The 22,352-nt window shown below is 48.1% G+C and overlaps 1 protein-coding gene and 1 long non-coding RNA gene across 3 annotated transcripts in view; one reads left to right on the forward strand and one right to left on the reverse strand.

Moving 5' to 3' along the window:
* Nucleotides 1–2,684: 2,684 nt before the first annotated feature.
* LOC125416028 (uncharacterized) lies at nucleotides 2,685–12,528 on the reverse strand. 2 transcript variants are annotated; one of them, XR_015737738.1, is made up of 4 exons: nucleotides 12,373–12,528; nucleotides 10,746–10,874; nucleotides 3,739–3,859; nucleotides 2,685–2,893 (listed from the first exon to the last, which is right to left on the reverse strand). It is a non-coding gene; the product is annotated as an uncharacterized LOC125416028 (long non-coding RNA). The 2 variants fall into 2 exon arrangements; XR_015737739.1 differs by lacking the exon at nucleotides 12,373–12,528 and adding an exon at nucleotides 11,677–12,366.
* Nucleotides 11,199–22,352, forward strand: part of Fli1 (Fli-1 proto-oncogene, ETS transcription factor) — a 116,642-nt gene continuing 105,488 nt past the window's right edge. The window contains exon 1 of the mRNA XM_048458682.3: nucleotides 11,199–11,587. Coding sequence (XP_048314639.1) covers nucleotides 11,570–11,587 — 18 coding nt within the window. The 5' untranslated portion in view covers nucleotides 11,199–11,569. The remainder of the gene's footprint in view (nucleotides 11,588–22,352) is intronic.

Consider the following 22,352-nt stretch of genomic DNA (forward strand, 5'->3'; position numbering starts at 1 on the left):
GAAACCAACTGTCAAGAATGGACTCGACACCCTTCTTTTGGAAAGCCCTGGAGGTGCAGGCTAGCTTTAATGAGTCCTCCTTCTTCACCCTCCCCACTTGCTTCAGCCTCTGGCAGCTAGACAAATTTGTACACACACACACACACACACACGCTTGCACGTGTGCACACGCTCACACACACCAGGTTTCGGAGGCATGTTATACCGGAAAGGGGCTCTCTAGTATGCTCTGTTCATTATCTACTCACATGTTTTCCTAAACCACGGGTTTGGTCGCTTGCTACCTCTGAGAATGAATATCCGTTCTGGCTCCTGCAATCACGAGAAGGGTAAGAACTAAGACTCAGATACCAAGGCTTTGTTACAGAGCCTCGAACAGGTACCACCGCCATCCTCTGAGGATGGGATCACTGCAGGTCCTTGGTTAAACCACGTGTGTGTAAATGAAGCAAATGAACCCTGGTGCCAGGTGGGAAAAGCACCACAGACAGTGAAACAGAACGACGTAGGTAAAACTTCGCTGTCAGCACCAATGTGATGCTCTGGCTTATGTTGCATTCATTTCTTTAGTCACCCATAAGGAGAAAGATCATTAGGTAAAGGTAAGTGTTTCTTTTTTTTCCCTGTACTTGTTGGCATTTACGTGGACATTAGGACCTCATCTGTGAAGGAAATTACGCCTGTGCCTATCTTCAGGGAGCTCATGAGCGAACGAGGAGAAGAACATCCAGGAGATATTTCAGCAAATGAGTATGGCCTGGCGACTATGGAAACACAAGGAAGGAGGAGCTTAGAGTAGTAGTTCTCAACCTGTGGGCCGTGACCCTGCTGGGGGTCAAATCACCCCTTCACGGGGTTCACTCATCAGATATCCTGCATATCAGATATTTGCATTACGATTCACAACAATGACAACAGTAACAAAACGGCAGTTACGAAGTAGCAACAAAAATAGTTTTATGGTTGGGGGAGGGGTCACCACAACATGAGGTACTGTACTTAAGGGTGGCGACATTAGGAAGGGTGATAACCACTGGCTAAGAGGGAGGTAACTAAATGATCCTTTAGAAGTCTCCCCCCCACCCCAAAAGTCAGAACCTTAGTTACACAGACGTGTGATCTTGGGAGGCTTAGATGGAAGGATCTCAAGTTCAAGGTTAGCCTGGACAACTTAATGAGACCCTTTCTCAAAACATTAAGTACATACATACATACATACATACATACATAGCTTTGTAGTAGAGCGCTTACCTAGCCCTAGGTCCAATTCCTACTACCAACACTGCAAACCTAGGCAAATAAACAGAAGGGAGTGATGGGGGCGCGGGGGGTGGGTGGGTATCAGAGTCAGACCAGAGACGCTGAGACACTAAACAATTTGTTTCATCCTTGCTCCCTCTAGTCAAGCTGAAGCCCTTCAAACCTCTCTCTCCTTTGCGAAAGACAGCTTATCTTTCAAATACAGGATGCACATGTACACGGTCTTTTTTACTGACCATTGTTTGAACTAGTATGCTGACGTTTGGGAAAGAAGACATCTCCCCAAGAATCCAAAGAACAGAATTCCAGGGACCGTGGCTGTAGTCCTTTAGCCCCCTCTGTTCCTCAGCAGCCTTGTTTTCCTAAGCTGTGGTCAGGAATGTGTTGGGAGGGGTAACATGGTTTGTGGGCAAGGAGCCCGGGCAGCTCCAGTCACGGTCCCAGGCTGGCCTTTCACCTTCTAGCTCTTGGGTCTGCTCTTATTAAGGAGCAAAATGTTTCAATATGTGGCGCTTTGGGGGAGGGACAGGAGAGAAAATCGGGATATTGTTGAAAAGGAAATAATGAATAGCCCTCCGGTCTTCAGCAGAGCCCCCCACGTGGGCAGATCTGGGTAGATAAGTGTGCTTTCTCCTGAAATGGAATTTTGTCAATTGCCTTTTGGTCAGAAATTTCCAGAGCCACTTGGGAAGGCGGAGAACTGGAGAGGAATGATACTAAACTAGATTGGTCAAAGGGTTCAGAACGAAAGCATCCAGGAATCTCAGTACTGCACGGGGGGTGGGGGGGGGGGAGAGAGGAGAAACAGCACTGGGCACACAAGTGTGTGTGGCTGTCTGCTTATTTTTGCACACTGATACACGTCAATCTCTACTCTCCATCACCTCTTCCTCTTCCCAGACACCTAAATTAAAAGCTAAGGCTCACCACTCTGTTCCCCAAGCGCTATCCAGGCAGGCTTGGTGAGCAGTTCCCCTGCAGACTCGTCAAGGAGAGGGCAAAGGTGTGAAATCTGCCCACCCTGATACACAAAGGCAACTGGACAGTATTGACAGGCAGCCTTGGGGAGAAAGGCCTGGTTGGGGGGCTGGGCTCCGACCTGACCATGGTCTCTGAAACCTGAGCCCCATCCAAGGTTCTTCTATCAGGAGAAGAGAAGAAATGAGTAACATTCTAAATCCCAAGAAAACACAAACTAAGACCAAAACAACTTGTTAACGAGTGCTTTTCAATGCCTGAACTCTGAAAATCAAAACCCCAGAAAGGAAAAAAAAAAAAGTATCTCTATGATGAGTGTGTCTTACCCAGCTCTTAAAGATGGCTAAGAAAGAAGGTGGCCGGAAAGTGTATTCCAGAGGGGCTCAGATAAGTGGCAAGCGGGAAAACAGGAGCCTGGATGGAAATGAATAAGGACTACAGAAACGCCAAGTCTGGAAAGCCTTTATTTACACAGCAGTAAGTTCAATCTTTCCCAGAAGTGTTCAGCCTGGTCTCCTAGCTGTGTGTCTGTGTACGATGCCTCTGTGGGTTCTAAGTATTCCTAGAGGTTTCCTGGTAACATAGGGAGGTTTCTGGAAAGGCAGCTGGGGGCAGATGGGTGGCTGTCTCCTTAGAACAGTTCGTCGGACAGCAGCTGAAATATGGATAAGAAAACGGAAATCAAATTACAAGAGGGGGAAAGTCTGAGGAAGAGGACACACAGAGCTGCCAGAGGCAGGCAGGCGAGGAAACCTGCAGCCCTTGCTGGCTCGCTCAAACTCTGGTGACTCCAACAGCCTCCAAGATATGCTGAGCTGAGGCTGCGGGTCTAACTTGCAACTGTAGGCACCTACTAGGTTTAATTCCTCATTGTCAAAGTCCCCAGAGCTGGGACATAAAATGCCATGGAGGCCACAGTTAGGAGCTCCTGGAGCCCCTGGGCTTAGCTGTCAAGGGTGTCCTGAAAGGTGAGTATCCTGCTTCTATTGGCTGGGTGGGATCCCTTCTCTCGGTGTGCCTGTCTCTCTATGCTGCTGTCCTCCTCCCTCCCTCTCTTTCCCGCCTTCCTTCTCCCCCCATATCCCAGCCACCACTGCCCTGGTAGTGATCACAAAATATGGGGCTCTCTGAGCAGATCCTCCTCCCATTCCTCTATTTTCTACCTCCCTCGCTCTACTTGCAAACCAGCCCTGGGTTTCAGAGAAAATTTTGAGAGTGAAAAGAAGGTGCTGGGGTTTGAATCAGGAAAGGAAATGCAAGAGCCAGAGAATACACACCTAGTCGCTGAACTAGTACCTGCGTGTGTTATGACTTCAGAAGTCAAAAAAGCTGGAATTTGTTAGTAGGGAGAAAAGTGATTTATCAGAAACACATTGGCTGCTGGAGAAGCTCCGGGATTGCCTTGTTAAAGATGGTTTCAGAGAAGGAAGAATAGGAGGGAGAAGGCCACAGCCCCAGTCTTAATCAAAGCAGGGGACAGACCTGCCCGGGCATATGCACCTGACACCTTAAGTGGCTTTGCTTCTCCAGTCCAAGTGTTCTGACCGTGTGATCCACTTCCTCAGCCATGAAAATGAGAGCCCATTGATCAGCATCCTCTGCTCTGCTCTGGACCTGTTTTCTTTCAAAAGAGGGAGATGTTAGTTCCTCTGAAAGGGGCCTCCACAGACCTCAGAAGCTGAGTCTTCCTCCCTAGGACATCCATAGCCTCGAATGGATGGAAAGTGTGCCCCTAGCCTGGCTTAGTGGGAGGGTACTGGGAGCACCAAAAACAAAGTCCCTGCCCCAGAGCCTGTTGGTGACTCTTATGACCTGCTCTCTGGAGACCTGCAGCTTGGATAGAACACACTCCCCTTCCTGAAGACTCTCTCTGTCCTCTAATCAGGATGCCTCGCCACCCAAGTTACTGAGAAGGCTATAGTGTCTGGTGTGTCCTTAAGAGAGCATGGGAGCTGGTTCAGTCCTTACCATATCCTGGCCTGAAGTCCCGTACACAGAGGATTTTCAAAGGACCAGACAGATTTTCAAAGGCCCCTCTGTATCTCGTGGCCTTCTCTATTGAGACCATCGGGTCTTCACCTTTTCTCCACTTTTTAGTGATTCAAATTTCTCCTACTTAGGTTGCTTCTGAAGCCTTGAGGATTGTTCCTCTTTAGCACAAGATGTTTCAGACTGTCCCTGACACATCGTCTTATGTCAAGGTAAGACAAGACAGCATCTTTAAACAGGTCTCCTCCACCTCTACTCTAGGCCTTTGATCTGGTTCTCCTTCAAGGGGTAAAAATGGGTGGAAAAGAGGGAAATCCTTAGCTATTCAGTCATCATGATCTCCCTTTTGGGAGACTGAGTGGGCCTACTGGGGGGTGTACAAGCAGATGTAAACCTGTGTGACTCACTGGGCGCCTGGCACACAGTAGGTGCCCTGCTTTAACATGTGCACATGTTTGCAGATGAGTGAATGTGTACGGATTTGTTTGGCCTGTTCAACATGCATGGATGTGCATGTGAGCATGCGTGCGACTTTGTGCAAATATATGAGCACAATTATTTTCTTTACTGGATGGACTCGCTTGGCCGTCAAACCCACCAAAGCCTGCCTACCCCTCAAATACTCAGATTGCTATATTTGACAGCTCATTGAAGGGGTTGTTTTCCCCTTTCCACAACCGTTCCCAAGAATGTAAACAAACCCAGACTGGGACATCTGGGTTACACGTTTAGTGAAAATCTTCTGGTGGGTGGAACGAAGAGTATACACTGGATGGCCATCCCAGGGTAGAGACTGGGCCTCACTTCACACAGCCAAGAACCAGGTGGAGGAGGAAAGACCCACCCGAGGTTGCAAAGGAACCTCCTTTAGGACTGGGTTCCTTTCTTCACCCAGAAGACCTACCCCAAGTGTCCTGCCAGCACACCCAGGCTCAGCATTCTCCAGCTTTTGGAAAGGGGAAGGCAGAGCATAGGCCTGTCTGCCAGGTCCAAGGAGCACTAATTATGTATCTAACAGGGCTCAGAAAGTTGTTGGCAATAGACAACACCTTCTCTCAGTCTACCTGCAATCAGAGGCAGTGGTGTTCCCTTCAAGAAGGGTCCAGGAGGATTGCTCCAGGAAGGGTGACTAAGCAATGATGGGAGAGATGGGGGAGAAACTGGAGTGAAATCATGTCAATAATTAGCCCTTGCAGAGATGAATGGATGGCTCCCAAGAGGTGCCTGGGTAAACTATGAGATCAGACTGGAGGAATCAGGGTTCTGGTAAAACTGGCCAGTTTTACAGAGGTATAGTTCCTTCTACCTCCCTCCTCACCTCTCCCAGCATAAAAGCCAAACTAAGGTATCTTCCAACTTTTTACACCCAGTGTCCTAAATGACCCTCATCCTGGCTGCAGACTTTTTCCAGCTCACACACCAGGAACCAGAACCTCAGAGATAATAACCCCTCCACACACACCAAAAGGGCAAAGGGGAAGCCCAGGGTCTGACCCAGGGTTAAGGGTCATAGAGAAGCAAGCTGGTCCAGGACTATGTAGCAAAGCAACCTGGGGTGGGCAAAGAGGCCCTGTGAGAGATGTGGGTTGCCACGGGAGCCGCTTGCCGCAGGAGCTCTTTTCAAGGAGGAAAATGGATTTTTCAGCAGCCACAAAGTTTGTATTGTTGCACAAAGGAGAGCATTGATGGTGAAAGATCTCTGCGTGGCAGGGACAATCTTTGGTCTGTTCTTCAGGCTTCCTTCACCAACCATTTGCCAGAGGGACACAAGCTGCCAAGCCCCTGCTGTTCCCTGTCTGCACCAGCTCAGGGTTGTTGACAAACAAGGGAGCCCAGGTGACCTGGCCCCAGGCACCAGGAGCTGAATCCTGCCCTGAAGGACAAGGAGCCCTCTCCACCCAGTCTCTGGATGCTGCTTACTGCAGACTGAGGGCTCAGACTGGGAGCTAGAGAACCCTGCAAGGAGTCCTCGGTGCCTCTCTATGGTGATATTGACAGCTCCCTCCCTGTGCCAGGCCCTGTTATTATACTATTACTATTACTATGACCCAGGGGTGGTTTGTTTTGCACAGGAAGATTAATGTGACAGTTTGTAAGGGGCAAGTTCAAGACACAGACACCAAGGACTGTGTAGTGACTGCCAAGCTTGTTTACCATAGCTTCTGAGAGGCATTGTGCAGAGGTCATTGTACAAAACGGATTACTGGCTCAGAGAAGTTAAGAAACCAGGGAGCTGGGTGGTCCAGCCTGAATTTTCAAACATGGCATCCGGGTTGAGAGGTGGGTGGAAAAGGGACTAGAAGACCCAGAGCAGTAACTCTTTCCCGTAATAGCATAGTGCTGGAAGAAATACGAATTCCATCTAGGGAGGGGGCAAATCCTTGAGATCTGATACACACACACACACACACACACACACACACACACACACACACACACACCACCCCTGCACAAGCCTGACAGGTTTCTTCTCTTTCTGTTCTTCGCTGTGCTCTTCTGCTCTCCAGTCTACCAGCCTGCGGATTCTGCCCAAGCGGTTTTCTGGGGGAGACGTCCTCCCTACCCACCTTTGCTCCCAGACAAGGCGAAGCTGCTGGATCCTGAACCTGCACAGAGACTCTGCCCATAAGTATCTGGCGTGCAGGTCCTGAAGCTGCGCTTCAAGCACAGTGGTCGATATATTTGGAGTGACTATTGTATGGGACTACTGGGAGGTCGGGTTTGCTGAGATTCCAGAAGCTGAACCCACCGGCAACCTCCATAGTCCCCATCGAGGCGCCGCCACTGGATGAGGGTCGTGGCTGGTCTCCACCTCCTGTCAGCCTGCGCTCTCTGGTCAGCCTCTGACTCCCTCGGGGGTTTCCTCAATGACGCCGAGTGGTCTGGGGGTTCGGCTTCCAACTGCCTGGGACTCGGGTCTCCAAGACCCTTCTGGCCTGAACCCTCCCACCCCCCTTGCGGCTCTGTAGGCGCTGTGGCCTCCCACGTAGCGTTTTGAACTGGGTCGGTGCTAAAGCAAGAATGAACGTGGGGAGTGGGCTGGGTGAGCAGAGGCTCTAAATCTTCCTTCAGTCTGTGAGTGGATGAAGTCTAAGAAACAAATTCAAAGCAGGCGCGCCTGCAGAGCCTTCCTGCAGAAATAGTCCCCAGCATTCAAGCGCATCCAGGGGCGGCTCAAGCTGCCTTGTTTGGCTAAGGTCAGACGAGACTCGAGTTCTCCAATAAAAATAAATCTCAAATTAATTATGGCCTCGAGCGAGAGGCCAGACACTTGAAGCTGCAGTTGTGCAGTCTGGAGTTTTGGCGCTCGCCTGCCCACCCCTTCTCCCGCCCCCTTCCCCAGCCACCACCTCCTGCTTTGCCAGCTAGATACCCTCTGAACTGGTTGGGAAAAAAGAGCGCTGGGAAAAGATTTGGCCCAAGACGCTTTGCCAGACCTGGCACCTTTAGGAGCTTCAAATGACCCAGTCGTTGCAGGATCCGAAGGCACCTCAGGCTCGATTGTTAGGTCCTCCCACTCCAGTTCCAGGCTGGGACCAAAGGAGCCCAGGAAGCCTGCGTCTGGAAAGTCTTGACCCGGTCAAAAGGGCTGACATTGAGCGAGCCAAGACACGTTTTGTTGGCGGTTCTCCTCCCTGGGGAAGCAGGACTTCCGCATCTTTGAAATTGTCAAGTGTGTATGGTACAAAGCAAGTCGCTTCATCAACGCTTTAATGAAAATTCTCCAAATTCAATGCTTCCTAAATATTCACCCACGTGGCTGTATCTTCTATACAACTTAGAAATGTGAGCCAGGATGTTTTGCTATTGAAATTTTTTTTCCAGTTGGTGGCTTATAAAAAGAAATGTGTAGCCTGGCATCTTTGGCTCTGAGCTTCCCCTGACTTGAAAATCAGAGGAAGAATGAGCTAGTGGAACTGCTGCGATGGTACCTTACCAACTTCTAGCTCCCTGCCAGGCCCAGTCTGAGAAACAGTGAAGCCCACAGTCCTTGGAGCTCCGGTAAAGAGGGCGTCCACCACTGTGTGGGCAGGGACTGCCATTCTTGAGCTAGACTGGTAGACAGGCAGGCGAAAGGATGGATAAGAGCCACAGAGAGCCAGAAAAGGAGGGGGGGAGAAGGAAGAGGGCGAGGAAAGGGAAGGGGAGTGAGAAGTGAGAGAAGGGGAGGGACCTGCCCTCTCCCAGCACAAGACAGTTTTCATTTGCAGCAGGCCTCACCGCAGGCTCTCTATCAATTTGTCTCAATGCAAACATTCAAAATATTCTCTTTGGCTGCTCATGAAAACAATGTGAGCTGCCAGGATCAAACCATCTTTCCAGATGTCTGGTGGTAACCACATTAAACAGGGCAGACTTGTTTACTGTTGTGTTTGGTTAGGGCTTTTCCCCCCTTCGGGATTTAAAAAAGAACCAGGAGGAGGATAGAGTGGAGTACCAAACCCAGAGTTACATAAGCAAGCAAACTTGCCCACCAGCGCGGCAACATAGGATGGAAGGAATCTGACATCCTATCCCAAATCTGCTCAAACCGGGGGACTGAGCCTTATTCTGGGTGGAGATCCCTGTGAATGGAGGGTTTGGTGGCAAATAGCCAAAGACTGCAGTGGTCCCTATGTCCAACTATGTGGGGCAAGGGGATGTGTGTGTGTGTGTGTGTGTGTGTGTGTGTGTGTGTGTACACGCTAGCCTCCCCCTCCCGCCCAAAAAAAACGAGAAAGTGTTTTATAGTGTCAGTTTTGCGGGCAGAGACAAAAGCACTCTTTAAGTTTCCCAGCTAAGATGGGAGTTCAAGTCTTCGTTTTGATCTGGATTCTCCTTGAGCAGCACTGATGAGAGAAGAAATTGGGCTCAGAGAAGTCAGGGGTTTTTCCAGCGACTGCTGGTCACTGTAGTGAAGATGACTGTCATTTGTCAGATCAAAAAAGTTGGAAAGAAAAACCTAATGGTTGCCTGCTACTTGGTGCTTTCTAAGGGGGACTGAGTTAGTTACTACATGTGAAGTGGCTATTAGTGGCCTCTGTCTGTCCAGTGCCTGGAAGGGGGACCTCGTGGCGAAGTAAACAGTCCTTTGGGGGCAGAGAGAAGCACGGTAAGGCTTGGGTGCACCCTCCTGAAAACTACGTTGTCCTTTGAATGTCTGTAGAGTCTGGGCTGAAAAGGAAACAATTTGGGGTTTGAAAGGATGTAATTCATTCTTCCTTTCCCTTTAACCTCTTTCCTCTCTGGAAAGCATGTGGAAACGCTGAAGTTGGAAGAGCCAGAGGGCGGGCGGCCCGGCCGCAGGCAGGAAAGGGTTAAGCCTGATTTCTTTTAATTGAACTCCAGAACTGGTGGCCCCAGGCAAAGGGGGGGACTGACCCCGCTAGCGGTAACCAGATGTGGCGGTCCCAGGGGAGCCCCGGAGCAGACCCCTGGATTGAGAAGCAGACAGGAGGAGGGGGAGTGGGCCCGGCCCCCACCCCACCCCCCACAGTAAACCGAGTCTCAATTGCTGGCAGTCTGCGCCGCCACTCCAGGTCTGGTCACGTTCAGACCCGTGTCTGTATTCGAACCCCAAATTGGAGCTGAATTGATGAGACTAATTTGGATAGGGGGGAGGGGAAGGGAGGGAGGCGAGGGAGCGCAATTGCTCCTGAAGAAATAAAGAATTTATAAGTCACCTTTTTGCTGCCGTGGACACCCTTTTGAATTTTTTTTCCAATTTATTCGGATCTGCTCTGGATTTCCCCCACCCTCTTTTCCCGGGAGGACTCTTAAATAAAAGTGAGGAAGTCCACAGCGTGGTCTGAAGAGCGTGGATAAGGTAATCTATTTTGGATGTTGGGGAGAAGGGAGTCAGGCCGCGAGCGCGGGTACCCCAGAGGCAGCCTAAGTAGACCGCTCCTGGGTCCAGCAGGGGAGGTAGGAGATCTCAGAGAGAACTAGGCGGGCAAAGAGGGCCACGCCACTGGGTGGGGATGACAGTCCCCAGCTCAAACCCTCGGACTTCTGGGTCTCAGCGAAGAAGGTTGGGGCTGTGCTCAACCGCGGGGTGCCGCGCTCCCCAGTGCTGCCAATTGGTGTAGAGGGCACGCTCGCCCAAAAGTAGTTTCTTGATGGCTGCGATAGTATTGAAGGGCAGAACTTGATGCTGAGCGGAGGTTTGGCAGTCGAATACACACAAGTTACAGAGAGGATTTAACACCAAAAGGCGTAGATAAGTAGCCTAAGATGCGCCTGGTCCACCCCTTAGCAGGCGTGGGGAGCCGGGAGTAGAGGCGCACACGCGTGGGCACCGCTTTCCTAACAAAGCTGGAGGTGTTGAGTCACACCCTTGACAGCTCAGGTCCGCGGCACCCAGAATCCGCATAGAGCCGTTCCGGAGTTCAGCGCTTGATGCTGAAAGTTCGTTCGGATGCCTTCCTTCCTTCCTTCCTTCCTTCCTTCCTTCCTTCCTTCCTTCCTTCCTTCCTTCCTTCCTTCCTTCCTTTCTTCCTTCCCTGCCCCCCCCCCTCTCTCTCTAATGGTCGGTTTACCTTGATCTACATCCGAATCTTCTCTAGCGTCGGTGCCAGGTTATTCCCTTTCCTAGCAAACTCTCCCGCCTTCTTCCTCCCATTCCCGAAAAGTTTGACTCCGGCTGGAAAAGGCATTAATGGATGTATCTGTGGGAAGAAACGGAAAGTGAATGAGTCAGGAGGGCCACCTTCGGCCAAAGGCCCAAGGGAAAGGAAAGAGGCCAGAGGCGTTTGGCTTTGGATTTGGTGGGGGGAGAAGGTGGGGGGGGGGGAGTTGCAGACTGCAGGAATCAGGGCGCGGACACTGGGCGTAGACCCCGTCATTGTTCCTGGCCAGCTCTTATCTCCCAGGAGCAAGTATCCTGTGTGCGCAGTGCATGAATGTATCTGGGCATCTCCGCGTATATTTATATAGCGAGTGATGCGAAAAGCAGGGCTAGGCAAGGAGAGGAAGAGGGGGTGTGGGGGAGGGAAGACAAGAGAGAGCAGAGAAGAGAGAGGAGAGGGCGAGGAGAGAGAGAGAGAGAGAGAGAGAGAGAGAGAGAGAGAGAGAGAGAGAGAGAGAGAGAGAGAGAGATAGGACTTCCTCCCCGATCGCAAAGTGAAGTCACTTCCCAAAATTAGCTGAAAAAAAGTTTCATCCGGTTAACTGTCTCTTTTTCGATCCGCTACAACAACAAACGTGCACAGGGGAGCGAGGGCAGGGCGCTCGCAGGGGGCACTCAGGGAGGGCCCAGGGCGCCAGAGAGGCCGCACCGTGCTAATCTGAAGGGGCTACGAGGTCAGGCTGTAACCGGGTCAATGTGTGGAATATTGGGGGGCTCGGCTGCAGACTTGGCCAAATGGACGGGACTATTAAGGTAAGCAGGGGGCAGTGGGCTCGAGACTCGGGCCGACTGGGGCTGCGGGAGGACTGGGCGCCGGGGTCCCGGAAGACGTGGCCGCTCACCCTTCCTTCCGCGCTCCGACTTGCGCGGTCTCCTCTGGGCGGGTGGCGAGTCCCCCCTTTCCGAGGAGGCCGGCCAGCCTTCCCGCCGAGGGCTATCTACCCCTTATTCCTCGCGCCACAGTGGAGTCCCATAAGCTTCTACCGCGCCGCACGCGAGGCTGCAAGACCCGGCAGCCGAAACCTGGGGAACCGGGGCGCGGACCAGAGTCTAGGGCTGGAGACCGCCGGGTCGCTTCCCACCCGGCAACCGGGCGCCCTGGCTCCGGCGCCGGGCACTCGTCTGGCCGCCAGCTTCCTCTTGCCAGAGGCCGAGAGCGGCGCGGGCAGGGGTAGCGTTTGTCGCTAGCTGAGGTCCCCAATACCCGGAGCCAGTTACAAGGCTAGCTGGAGGTGGGGAGGGGTGCAAGAGAGTGTTGTCTGAGGATCCGGCTGAGGCGGCGGGTCCAGATGGAAGCCCCTGTTTACATGTCAGCCAGACTGGTTTCTCTTCCCCTCACACTGCTGCTGCCCGACGTTCTGCCGACGCCGGTTGCCCGGACTAACGGCCCGCCTAGCAGCTCCTCCCGGCTGGAAATCTCCTGGCTCCGCCGCTCCCCTGAATCCTAGATCTAGCACTCCGTGCATGCGCCAGCTTCAAAACAAGGGTTCCAGGAGCTGTCCTCTCGATAAGAATTAAACCCCTTTACAACCACTCGCCTGCGATGGCTGGTTCTGAGCCCGTGGCCCGGGGCTGTCTTGTCGATTCCACCACCCAATCTGCGCCGCCCCGCCTGGGTCTAGGTTGCAAAGGGCCAGCCCAGAAGACCCGTGAGTCTGGGTTCCCTGTCACGCTTCAGAACGGCTGACTCTTCAGAAAGGGGGAAGTGGGGCTAGGAGCAGAGAAGAGGGACACCCCCTTACGTGACTAGCCTTAGAGGACTTAGGAGAATGAATGAGACCAGACGTTAGCTTCAAGGCTGCCATACAACACCAAGCAGGAGTTGGTCTGGAAAAACTATCAGGCTGGTGAGGTGGGGACTGGCCGAGCCCGCCATTCCTCAGAACTCAGAGGAATGGACTTCCTACCAAGGACTTGACTGAAAGGAGGCTAAGGTGTTGGGCTTAGAGAATTCAACAGATTCTTATCTCCTGGGTGGGGACAAAGTGTTTTTATTTTCTAAGTCCTCTCTCTCTCTCTCTCTCTCTCTCTCTCTCTCTCTCTCTCTCTCTCTCTCAACATGCTGACTGAGGTAAAAGGCACCAACTGCAGGAACTTGAAAACAGATGAGATAACTGATTGGAAGGGTTTTAAGACCATCTAATAGTTTTTTTTATTAAACTTGAGTGAGTGGGGGAGAGCCCTGCTCTAGAGACCTGAGAGTGGAGGTCACTGGACCTTTTCACCAGGTTCCTTGCTTCCTATTGGTGAGTTCAGGCAAGAGCCTGCATCTTCAGGTTCAGTAACCAGAGGCTCCCATAGAACCTTCACATCCCCATTCAGAACATGTTCTACTCGTCCCCCCATCACCAAGACTCCCCTTGGATTCAGAAGGGTGGCAATATGGCTCCAGAGGCTTGATGGGGACACTCTGAAGAGAAATGAAGCAATATCTATGCAGTATTCAGACCTCTAAACACAGGCCATGAGCCTTGGAGGAAGCTGTGGTCTGTTTACCCAGATGTGTTAACCTCACTTTATGCACACATTGGGATGGGCATTGAAATCAGCCTTAGACCAGAAGTTTGGCACTTCATTCCAAAGATGGGAGCGCTGACTTTTGTAGGATGAATGACTGGCACCCACGAGCTCCTCCAAAGCCTCCCAAGGATCACCTTGCTTTTCACCTAGGTGACCCAACTCCACAGCCACGACAGGCCATTCTCTTTCTTTTCCAACTTTTCTGTATGCCAAGGCTCTGGAAGATTAGGTCTTTAGTGTAGCCTTCAGCACTTTAGCTGTGTAGATGCCATGGGCTCCTGTTTACACGTAACCTTTAGACTTGGGGATTGCGGCCCCCAGTTACAAGATGGTTCAGTGTCATGCTTGGAAAATACTAACAGGTACTGGATTGGAAGAAAGGTCAACCAGCTTCTGATCTTGATGTATGAATTCACAGTTATTAAACTGCTTTGAGCCTCAATCTTCATTAAAAAACAAAACCCATGGGGCTGCCTTACACTTGTGTTTCCAGCTGCTGACACACTAACCCACTCTCCTGCCCTATACTGACCGAGGTCAGAAGACACTATAGCTCCGACTCTAATTTATAGACGTAAACTCAGAGTGTGAGTTGCCAGATTGAACCACCTAGAGAAAGAGTGATTTCTATGATGCGATTTTATGCACCTGTGTGCATCTTCCTCAGTCATCAAATTTGGAAATGCCGGTGGGTCTGGATGCCCAGGATGCCCATGGCTCAGGATGCCAGGGACATCTGGTTGTCTTTACAGCCACGCTCACAGATCGTGTTGTCCTTCCAAACGATGTTCTCTACTTACCCAAGAATGTCTCTTGGGAGAACTCACACAGAGAACCTCATAATCTGGCTGCTCTTCTTCAGCTATAGACAAGTTAACCTGCCATGTTAAACAACGCCCTACCCCACCCCTGCTCCCCACAGTGATATTATCAGTGTTGGAAAGCACGTGATACTGCTCGCTGCTTGAAGAAATGACCTGGTTTCAAAACCTCATCTCCGTTCTAGGCAGGCTTCCTTTGATCAGATCGATGCCATCTGTAGAGGCATGAATGTAAAGTGCACCATCAAAGATTGGGGGTCAACCAGAGAGGAGTGAGACTGGTGCAGAAAATTGAGAAATGAGGAAAGCAAGGAAGAAAGGACTCGGAGAAAGCCTGGGTTCACCCTCATTTCTTCTACTCACTGTGTGTGTCCTAGTCAGGATCTTTGGTCCTGAGTCTCAGTTTTCTCATCTGCAAAGTAGGTCTACAGTCGCAGTAAGGATGAGATAAAATCTGCTACTTTAGGGGAATGCACCTTCCCTGAACTTCATCGTGGGTTAGATCTAGAAGAGGCTTGTTGGTCACAACAGTAGAATATAGGTCTGAATTTATCATTACCCATATTTCATGACTTTGCTTTGTGTTTGTGATGCACTTCTCGTGCCTGGGGCTCTACTTCATGTCTTTGGGGAAACAGCAATTGAATGGCTCTAGAGAAGGTGATGGACACAGGGAGAACATGTATTAGGGCTCACATGTGATGGTGTTAGACCAGGCAGGAGAACCAGGGTAACACTGCTAATAAGGAGTTGAGATAGCCCTTCTTTCTGCAGAACCACTCAATGATGGTAAAGGAAAGAGTGAAGTTGGGGTTGCAGCTGTGGGCTCTGAACCAGAAGAGAGCCTTATGCCATGCAGAGGGCAGGCTGCTGCTAGCAGGGAGGAAAAACTTGGGAAGGAGCCCTAGGAAGAGGCAGTCAAGAAGGAGCACACCAAACAGGGGCAACTTTGGCTTCTGCCCTCCAGATGGGCCTGTCATCCTCCCACGACTCCACCTCAGTGTCAGCTAGATTCACAAGGACTCCAGAAAAACGAGATGGTTATTTTGTCCATCCCCATGCCTACATGATTGCTGTCTGAAATAACTACCAAGTGAACTCCTGCCACTGGAAAGCCTTCTTCTCCTACTATTCAGACTCACAGATTTGCAACGTCAGAGATTTGGGAAACGTTCATCCTGACGCTTTCGGTTTTCCCTGTAGGAAAACGGAGGCCCAGGGCACGCAGTGGGAAGAGCACAATCACAGGACGCAAAGTGAAAATTCGGGATTCCTAAGAAGCAGACAAAGTAGTGCTCTTTCCACTATAGCGCGAGGGCATCACTTGTCCCGTTGGTTAAGATCACGCAGTACTGCAGGGAGAGCTTCACACAGAAATCATGAAATAGCTGCCGCCTTAAACTGATGACACTCCGTAATTGAGTGGCAGATGTATTCCTCCTATCTTAAATTACATCTACACACGCATACACACCACCACCACAACCAACAGCCGCAGCAACAACACTACAACAGCAACAAAAGGTGACAAATGTCCAAAATTTCAGATCGAGTTGGAAAACACAGCTGTTTTGACTGTATGCAACACAAAGTTCCCATTGTCAAGAAACCACCCAAAATATACCAGTATTTAAATAACCAGTATTTAAATATACCAGTGTTTAAGTAACCAGGAGGTCCCTCTATTGATGGTGGGCAGGTATAAAGAATGAATTTTTGCCTCTTTAAACAAAATACTCTCAGATATATTAGGACATACCTAATAGATTCTATTTGGAAGCAAATAGTCTTTAGTAACAACCCCATTAAATACGATGTATGTATTTAAATTTTCAGTGTCTTCTTTAGTTTGAAGTTGAGCAGTTAGGTTGGTATTGGTTTTAAAAATTGTTTGGCTGATATCAAACCTTCCCCCACTCCAGAAATGTAGCATTAGTCCAACTCCCTCCCACGACAAAGAAAATCTCAGCAAAATATTTGCATTAATAAACCTCCCCTTATTCTACCTTAAACCTCATAAAAATATCCACAAACTAAAGTTTCACAACCTAAAGTTTGACAGGCTTTCAGATGAGATCATTTGTCCTTCTGGATTTAGAATGGGAATCTTACTGCTGAATTTCATTTAAGTGACTGGTTAAATGATGTTGGCATATAATATTTTTGTTTTGAATAATATGAATTTTGGAAGATGGAATTTAAAAGCCTGTCTGCCTTTTTGTTTTCGTTGTTTTTCTTGTGCGTATGTATGATGTGTGTGTGAGCATGGGCACACACATGGAGCTAATGGGATGACTGGGAGCGTCGGTACTTTCCTCCCACCTTGTTTGAGATAGGGTTTCTTTGCTGTTAGCTGCTGCATACAGCAGTCTGGCTGGCTCGGGGTCTTCCAAACAATCTCCTGTTTTGCGCAGTAGAGTCCCTGAGAGTAAAGCCTGGTGCTTTGTCTGTCTGACTTTGTATGTAATTCTGGGCATTCAAACTCAGTTTCTCAAACGTGTGTGGCCAGCACTTTAGCCACTGAGCCATCTGCCCAGCATGCTTTTGTTTGTTTGGGGGGAAAGTCTGTCTCAAACTCACCATGTATTTAAGGATGACGCTGGACTTCTGAGCCCTCTGCTTTCACCTTCTGGGTGCTGGGATTACAGGAATGCACCATCATGCCTGGCTATAATACATTATTTTTAGTCATTACAAAGTTCTGCAGGTGTTTTTCTCTGCAGAAGGCTACACCCTGTTTCATTTTCTGTTTCTTTCATTTCTGCCACGTTCATGCCATTCATGTTAGTCACTTCATTAATAGATGGAGTTACCAAATGATGTCACTTAGTAATAAACTCTGGGTTGTTTCTCCAGAGGTAATCAAAGGAATCACCATCCATTCCCCTTGCTGTCACACCTGGGTCTCACATCTTTGAGATGTGGCAATCTCTAGAATACCAGTATTCTGTGTGAAGTGGACACTGTCTGCTGACCAACCATATCAAGGCAGCTGCACGATTGCTGTGCAGAGTCAGACTTGGTGATCTGTCTGGGATCCTCAACTAGAGGATGAGCTGTGTGGGCCAATGGGATTGCTAGATGTCATGGCAGCCCGTGCAAGCAAAGGACAACCAGAACTGCACACACGCACGCAAAGACTTAAGGAGAAGAGTTGCATGTGCAGTTTCTTGTCCTTGCAAAGCACGTTCGCTGCACCCCATGGGAGTTTATACCATCACAGCTCCATCTCCCTCAGAACGAATGGAAATTCAGAGAGGCGAGGCTACTTGCCCAAGATTATGGCTGACGTGTGGCCGAGCTGGGTTTTTCAAGCACAGTCTTTCCCATTGCAGAAATGCCTGCTTCTGCACACACCAGCCATTCCACTTATTGGCATAGTGAATCTGGAAGTTGACCTTGAGGTATGGATAGACTTGCACACTATATGATCAAGGGCTTTGGAGAGGAAATGCACTGGGGAGGAGGTGGAAAGATTGAATAGATGTAGAATATGGAAAGCTTTAAATATTGTGATAAAGAGCTTGGGTTTTATACAATATACAATAAAAAATAATGATGTTTAAAAGTTTTTATGGTAGTCTTCATAGCTGTACAAATCCCTTCAGTCAATGAAGATGACAGGGACTTTTAGAAACTCAACTAGAAGCTTCTAGTAAATCATCAGGACTAGACAGCAAGTGTTGAGTTTGAGGAAGCAGAAAGGTCTGCAAGATGGTGCTTACTAAGCAGGCATTGAGTGGGGGAGGGAAAATTCCATCTCTTTGGGTTTTATAAACATATGATTACCCAAGAGTGGAGCATTACACTTGCCTGCGTTCTCAACGCTTAGCATGTAGAGACTGGAGTATCCCAAGTCCAAGGACAGCCCAAGACACACAGTGATTTCAAAGTCAGACTGAGCTACGCGCCAAGACCATATTTCAAAAAACCAAGGACTGTGAATTTGGTTCAGTGGTTAGGCATGCGCACAGGGCTTGTACGCACAGGACTTGACTGGATCCCCAAAACTGTGAAAAAAATGTTTTAAAACATTGCTCGTTGCATTTGCTCCCTCAAATATGACCTTTTGCCCATGAGCTATCTCTTTAATTGGGAAGTCTATCCTCGTGACAAGGGCAGCTCTTTTTACCAGTCAACACATGGTGACACTGACCATGAGAAAGGGAAGGTTTTTCTCCCTGAGACTCAAATCAAACTTCTATGAAAATTCAGAGAAGTGTGACCTTCTCTCATGAGGAGGTCTGGCCCATTGCCTCCATTCCAAGCACTGACATTTCATCTGATCAAACCAAGATTCAGAGACGTTTGTCCCTTATCCCAGGAGGGGCTGAGACAGAAGGTAGAGCGCACTTCCAGTACTTCCACTTTACAGCGCTTTCAAAATCACTCAAACCCGAAGGTTTTAAGGTCTTTCCTATCTTTAGGGAACAACATCCCTGCCATTTACTTTATGATCAAAGTCTCAGAGTATGAAAGTTTTCAAAACCTCAAGGAAGACACAGACTTGAATACTGTAGAATGATTTTCCAAGAGCAAGCCCATTTGCTCGGTCGGAACTTCGCATCCAAGGTCATGAAAGACCTTAGGTCACATTTCAATGCACACACACAAGAAGCCTGAATTACGGGAGCCATGGGAGCTTTAACCTCGATTTTCTAGACACGTGTGACTTTCACAAATCTACGAGAATCTAACATACCAGACGCAGATTTGCTCAATCTGAATATTCACGTATTCATTGATTTTGTGTGGAAAGGAGACCTAGTCTGAAAGCGAGCAATTGTATCCTATCATTCATGCAGCGAAAAGGCAAAAACAATCAGGTTAATGTTAAAAATTACTCAGTTTCTAACTTGTCTTTGTGTTGATTCTGTTATAATCCACAGAAGCATATGTTTGGGTTGAAATGTGTATGTCCATATAGTCATTCCTTATTTAGATACTTACCATTTTATTCGTACGCAATCATTTATTCACTCACCCAAGTTATGAATAGTACTAGCAATGTCAGTGCTCTGGAAATGATCCGCCTCTGTCAATAGAAGCAAGATGTCTCCACTTCTTGAGATTTCTAGAGAGTAGTAGTTTCTCTACTTCCTTATGTTGAGTTCTGATGATCTGTGATTCCAAAGAAGACAATGCCCATTTGGAGGGACTCCTTATACCTAGCTTAATGTTATAGAGACATTAGGCATAATGTCCCAAGGTGACAACGGTGTAGAGACCCACTGCCCCTCCATCTGAGGTGATATTAGCCCCTTATGTAGACATTTTTTTGAAATCTAGAGCTTGAGTCAAGGAAATTCTTCCTTCTTTCTCTCTCCAGGTCTCCAGTGTCTATATTAACACAGCAAGTAAAGTTAAAAGACAGAGGCCCTTGTGGCTCAAGGGCAGAGCAGCATGGCCAAGGTGCTCTGCTTCTTCACTCGGACCACAAACAGGCAACCAGAAAAGACAAATGGGAGCTCTCAGAGACTGTGTCTCAAACTTATTGTCAGGCCCAGAGACTACTTACAGATCAATTAAAAAAAAAGACTGCTTGATAGGAAATGGACAAAGATACTAGAAGAAATACAAAGACTTAGACTCTTAAGTTTATGCCTACATAAAGACCTTCAAATGAAAATAGTGCGTTTTTTGACACTGTGACCTAAGTAAACAATGAAGATATAGAGAAAGTAATTAATGTGACATGTTAGAAAAGGTGACTGCCTTACCCTTATCTGTATTCATTCAGATGCCTAAGATGTAGCTACAAGATGCTTACAGTAGCAGCTTTATAATGGCAAAAAATTAAAACTGACTGATGTTTATTATCAGGATGGTACTAGATAAATAATAAGGGAGGATATGTACAAGAGGATGCCATGCCAATGTTAAATGGAATAAAATAATTCTTATAGATGATGATTTAGAAAGCTCTCAATAAAATATAGTTATGTACAAAAATGAAAATTACAAGCTGCATAGTCAGTCCGTTTATGGAAGAAATCTAAGCACACGTATGTATGATCTTTTTATGTCCAAATGATTTCTAGAAGTATATACAAGTTAAAACCAGGTACCTTTGAATACGGAAAAGTAGATGTTTACCTTTAATATCATAAATTCAGGGAGCATATTATTCCTTAATCATTAGTATATATTATTTTTACAATTTAAAATATGCAAAAAAATAAAATGGTCTGTTAGAAATAGATTTATGGAAACCATTCTGACCAAAATGCATGGATCCCAGAGACTTGAGACCCCCTTTCTGTGAAGAGTGTGGCTGAGAATTCACATGCCACGTTTCTAGGCCTGGCTGCCCCTCAAAGCAACTGCTGGCTCTTGGGCAAGTCCCCTGGCTCCTGCTACTCACATGCCGTTTCTTTGTTTAATCTGTTCATGTGTAAACTGAGTTACAATGGCAACATTCTCTTCCAATCCCAAATTCATCCTGGCCAGGTTATGCACTCCTGTGTCTGGTTTTGGAGTGTAGGTGGCTGGACTCTGACCTTCTTTCTGGCCTGGTGTGGCTGCTCTAAGATCTCAAGGTTAAGTTAGTTGTTCTATCAGGCGGCGCTCAAGACCAGCCACTGCCGGACTGTTTTAAGGTGCCTTGTGAATTTCTGGAAGCCTGGTTTTCTCCACTCGCAATTCATGGTGCAATGGTTTGGGCCTTGTGTATTGACACCATCTAAGAATAGGGCCCAACCCTGCACCGGGGTCTTAGACTCTTAAAAATTCAGTCTTGATTAAAACCCAAAAACACATTTGCCTCCAAAAACCTTTACTCTGGACTTTTAAAAAAAATCCTCTTTAATTGAAAGGAAATTGAATTTGTCTGGTTTTTATTCATTTACACTTAACTCTTAAGAAAACAATATTTTTTGAGAACTTATTTGATGTCTAAGAAGAATGTTGAGTTTCTTAATGAGTTTTCTGGAAGGCTTTTAATTTTTTTTCTGCTTCTTAAAACAGGAAGTGGTGCCGTTCTATGGGCAAACATAGTCTGCCCAGAAGGCCCCAATTCGGTGTGAAGTAGTGTCACTGGCCATGTGTGTGGACCCCATGGCCCAACTAAAGCCTCTTTTCTTCTAGTCCTTACCTCAGATTGGATGCATTATTCATTTTCTATCTAAGGGTCATTAAAACTTGGATAAGCAGAGTCACAAGGGAAAAAAAAAACCCTAGTTGTTAATCTGCCTTTAGGTACTGACTTCTGGTCCTTAAGATATACTTAACCTTGGTCCTTGTACCAATCCTATGGTGTATATATTATTTCTATTTTGGAGCAATTGAGTAGCTTATTCAAGGTCATTTATTCAGGTAGAAAGGGGAAAGCAATTAGGTGGACCCAATCCTGATTGCCTCCAAAGTTTATGGAGTCTAGTCAGTGTGAAAAATCACCAAACTGATTGATGCGCTTCCATGTAGTTTAGGATTCAAAGCCTAACTCTTCTGTTTCCTTCTTTGTTTCGCCTACTGGTCTTGGATCCCAGGCTCTACACATGTTCTAGGCAAGTGCTTTGCCACTGAACAATAATCAAAGCAAGGGTTTTTTGTTTTGTTTTGTTTTTCTCTTTTATTTGCAATTTGTTTTTAGCCAGAGTTTTGCTAAACTGTTCAGGTTGGATCTGAACTCGCTCTCTCGCCTAGGCAGGCCTAGAATTTTCAGTCCTCCTGCCTGCACCCCGAGGCTGAGCGCTAACCCACCTTGTGAGGAATGCATAGGTTCTGCTGTTTCTAGTTCTGCTGTTTCTAGTCGCCGTGACTTGTGAGCACAGCCCTTGCTGGCCAGAGTCATCACACTGCTCATACTCCATCCCCAATTATGTATGAAGACTTTAGCCCTGTGTATCCAGGAAAAAGCCAGCCCAACTTTGCTGCAGGTGTAGCTGCAGGCGGGCAAGAGACAGACTGTGAAATTGATTGGCTTTATTTTACCATAACGAGCCGCAGAGGAGAAACAAGGCAGGTTCTCTACTCGATAGAAAGCAAGCAGATACTGGGACTTGATCACGCTTCCTCTTCTGTCCCCCCCAACCCCGTTTGTCTTTATCCCCTGCTCCTCTACCTCCTGCTCTCTGCTTCCTCCTCATTCACTCCTGCGCTCACAAAACGACACACAAACTTTAAGTAAGAGGATGGATTTGGGCAGTTATGAGAACACAAAGAAGGGAGTGTTCTGC

The sequence above is a fragment of the Myodes glareolus genome, chromosome 4 (assembly GCF_982192425.1).
Source record: "Myodes glareolus chromosome 4, mMyoGla1.1, whole genome shotgun sequence".
Classification (NCBI taxonomy): Eukaryota; Metazoa; Chordata; class Mammalia; order Rodentia; family Cricetidae; genus Myodes; species Myodes glareolus.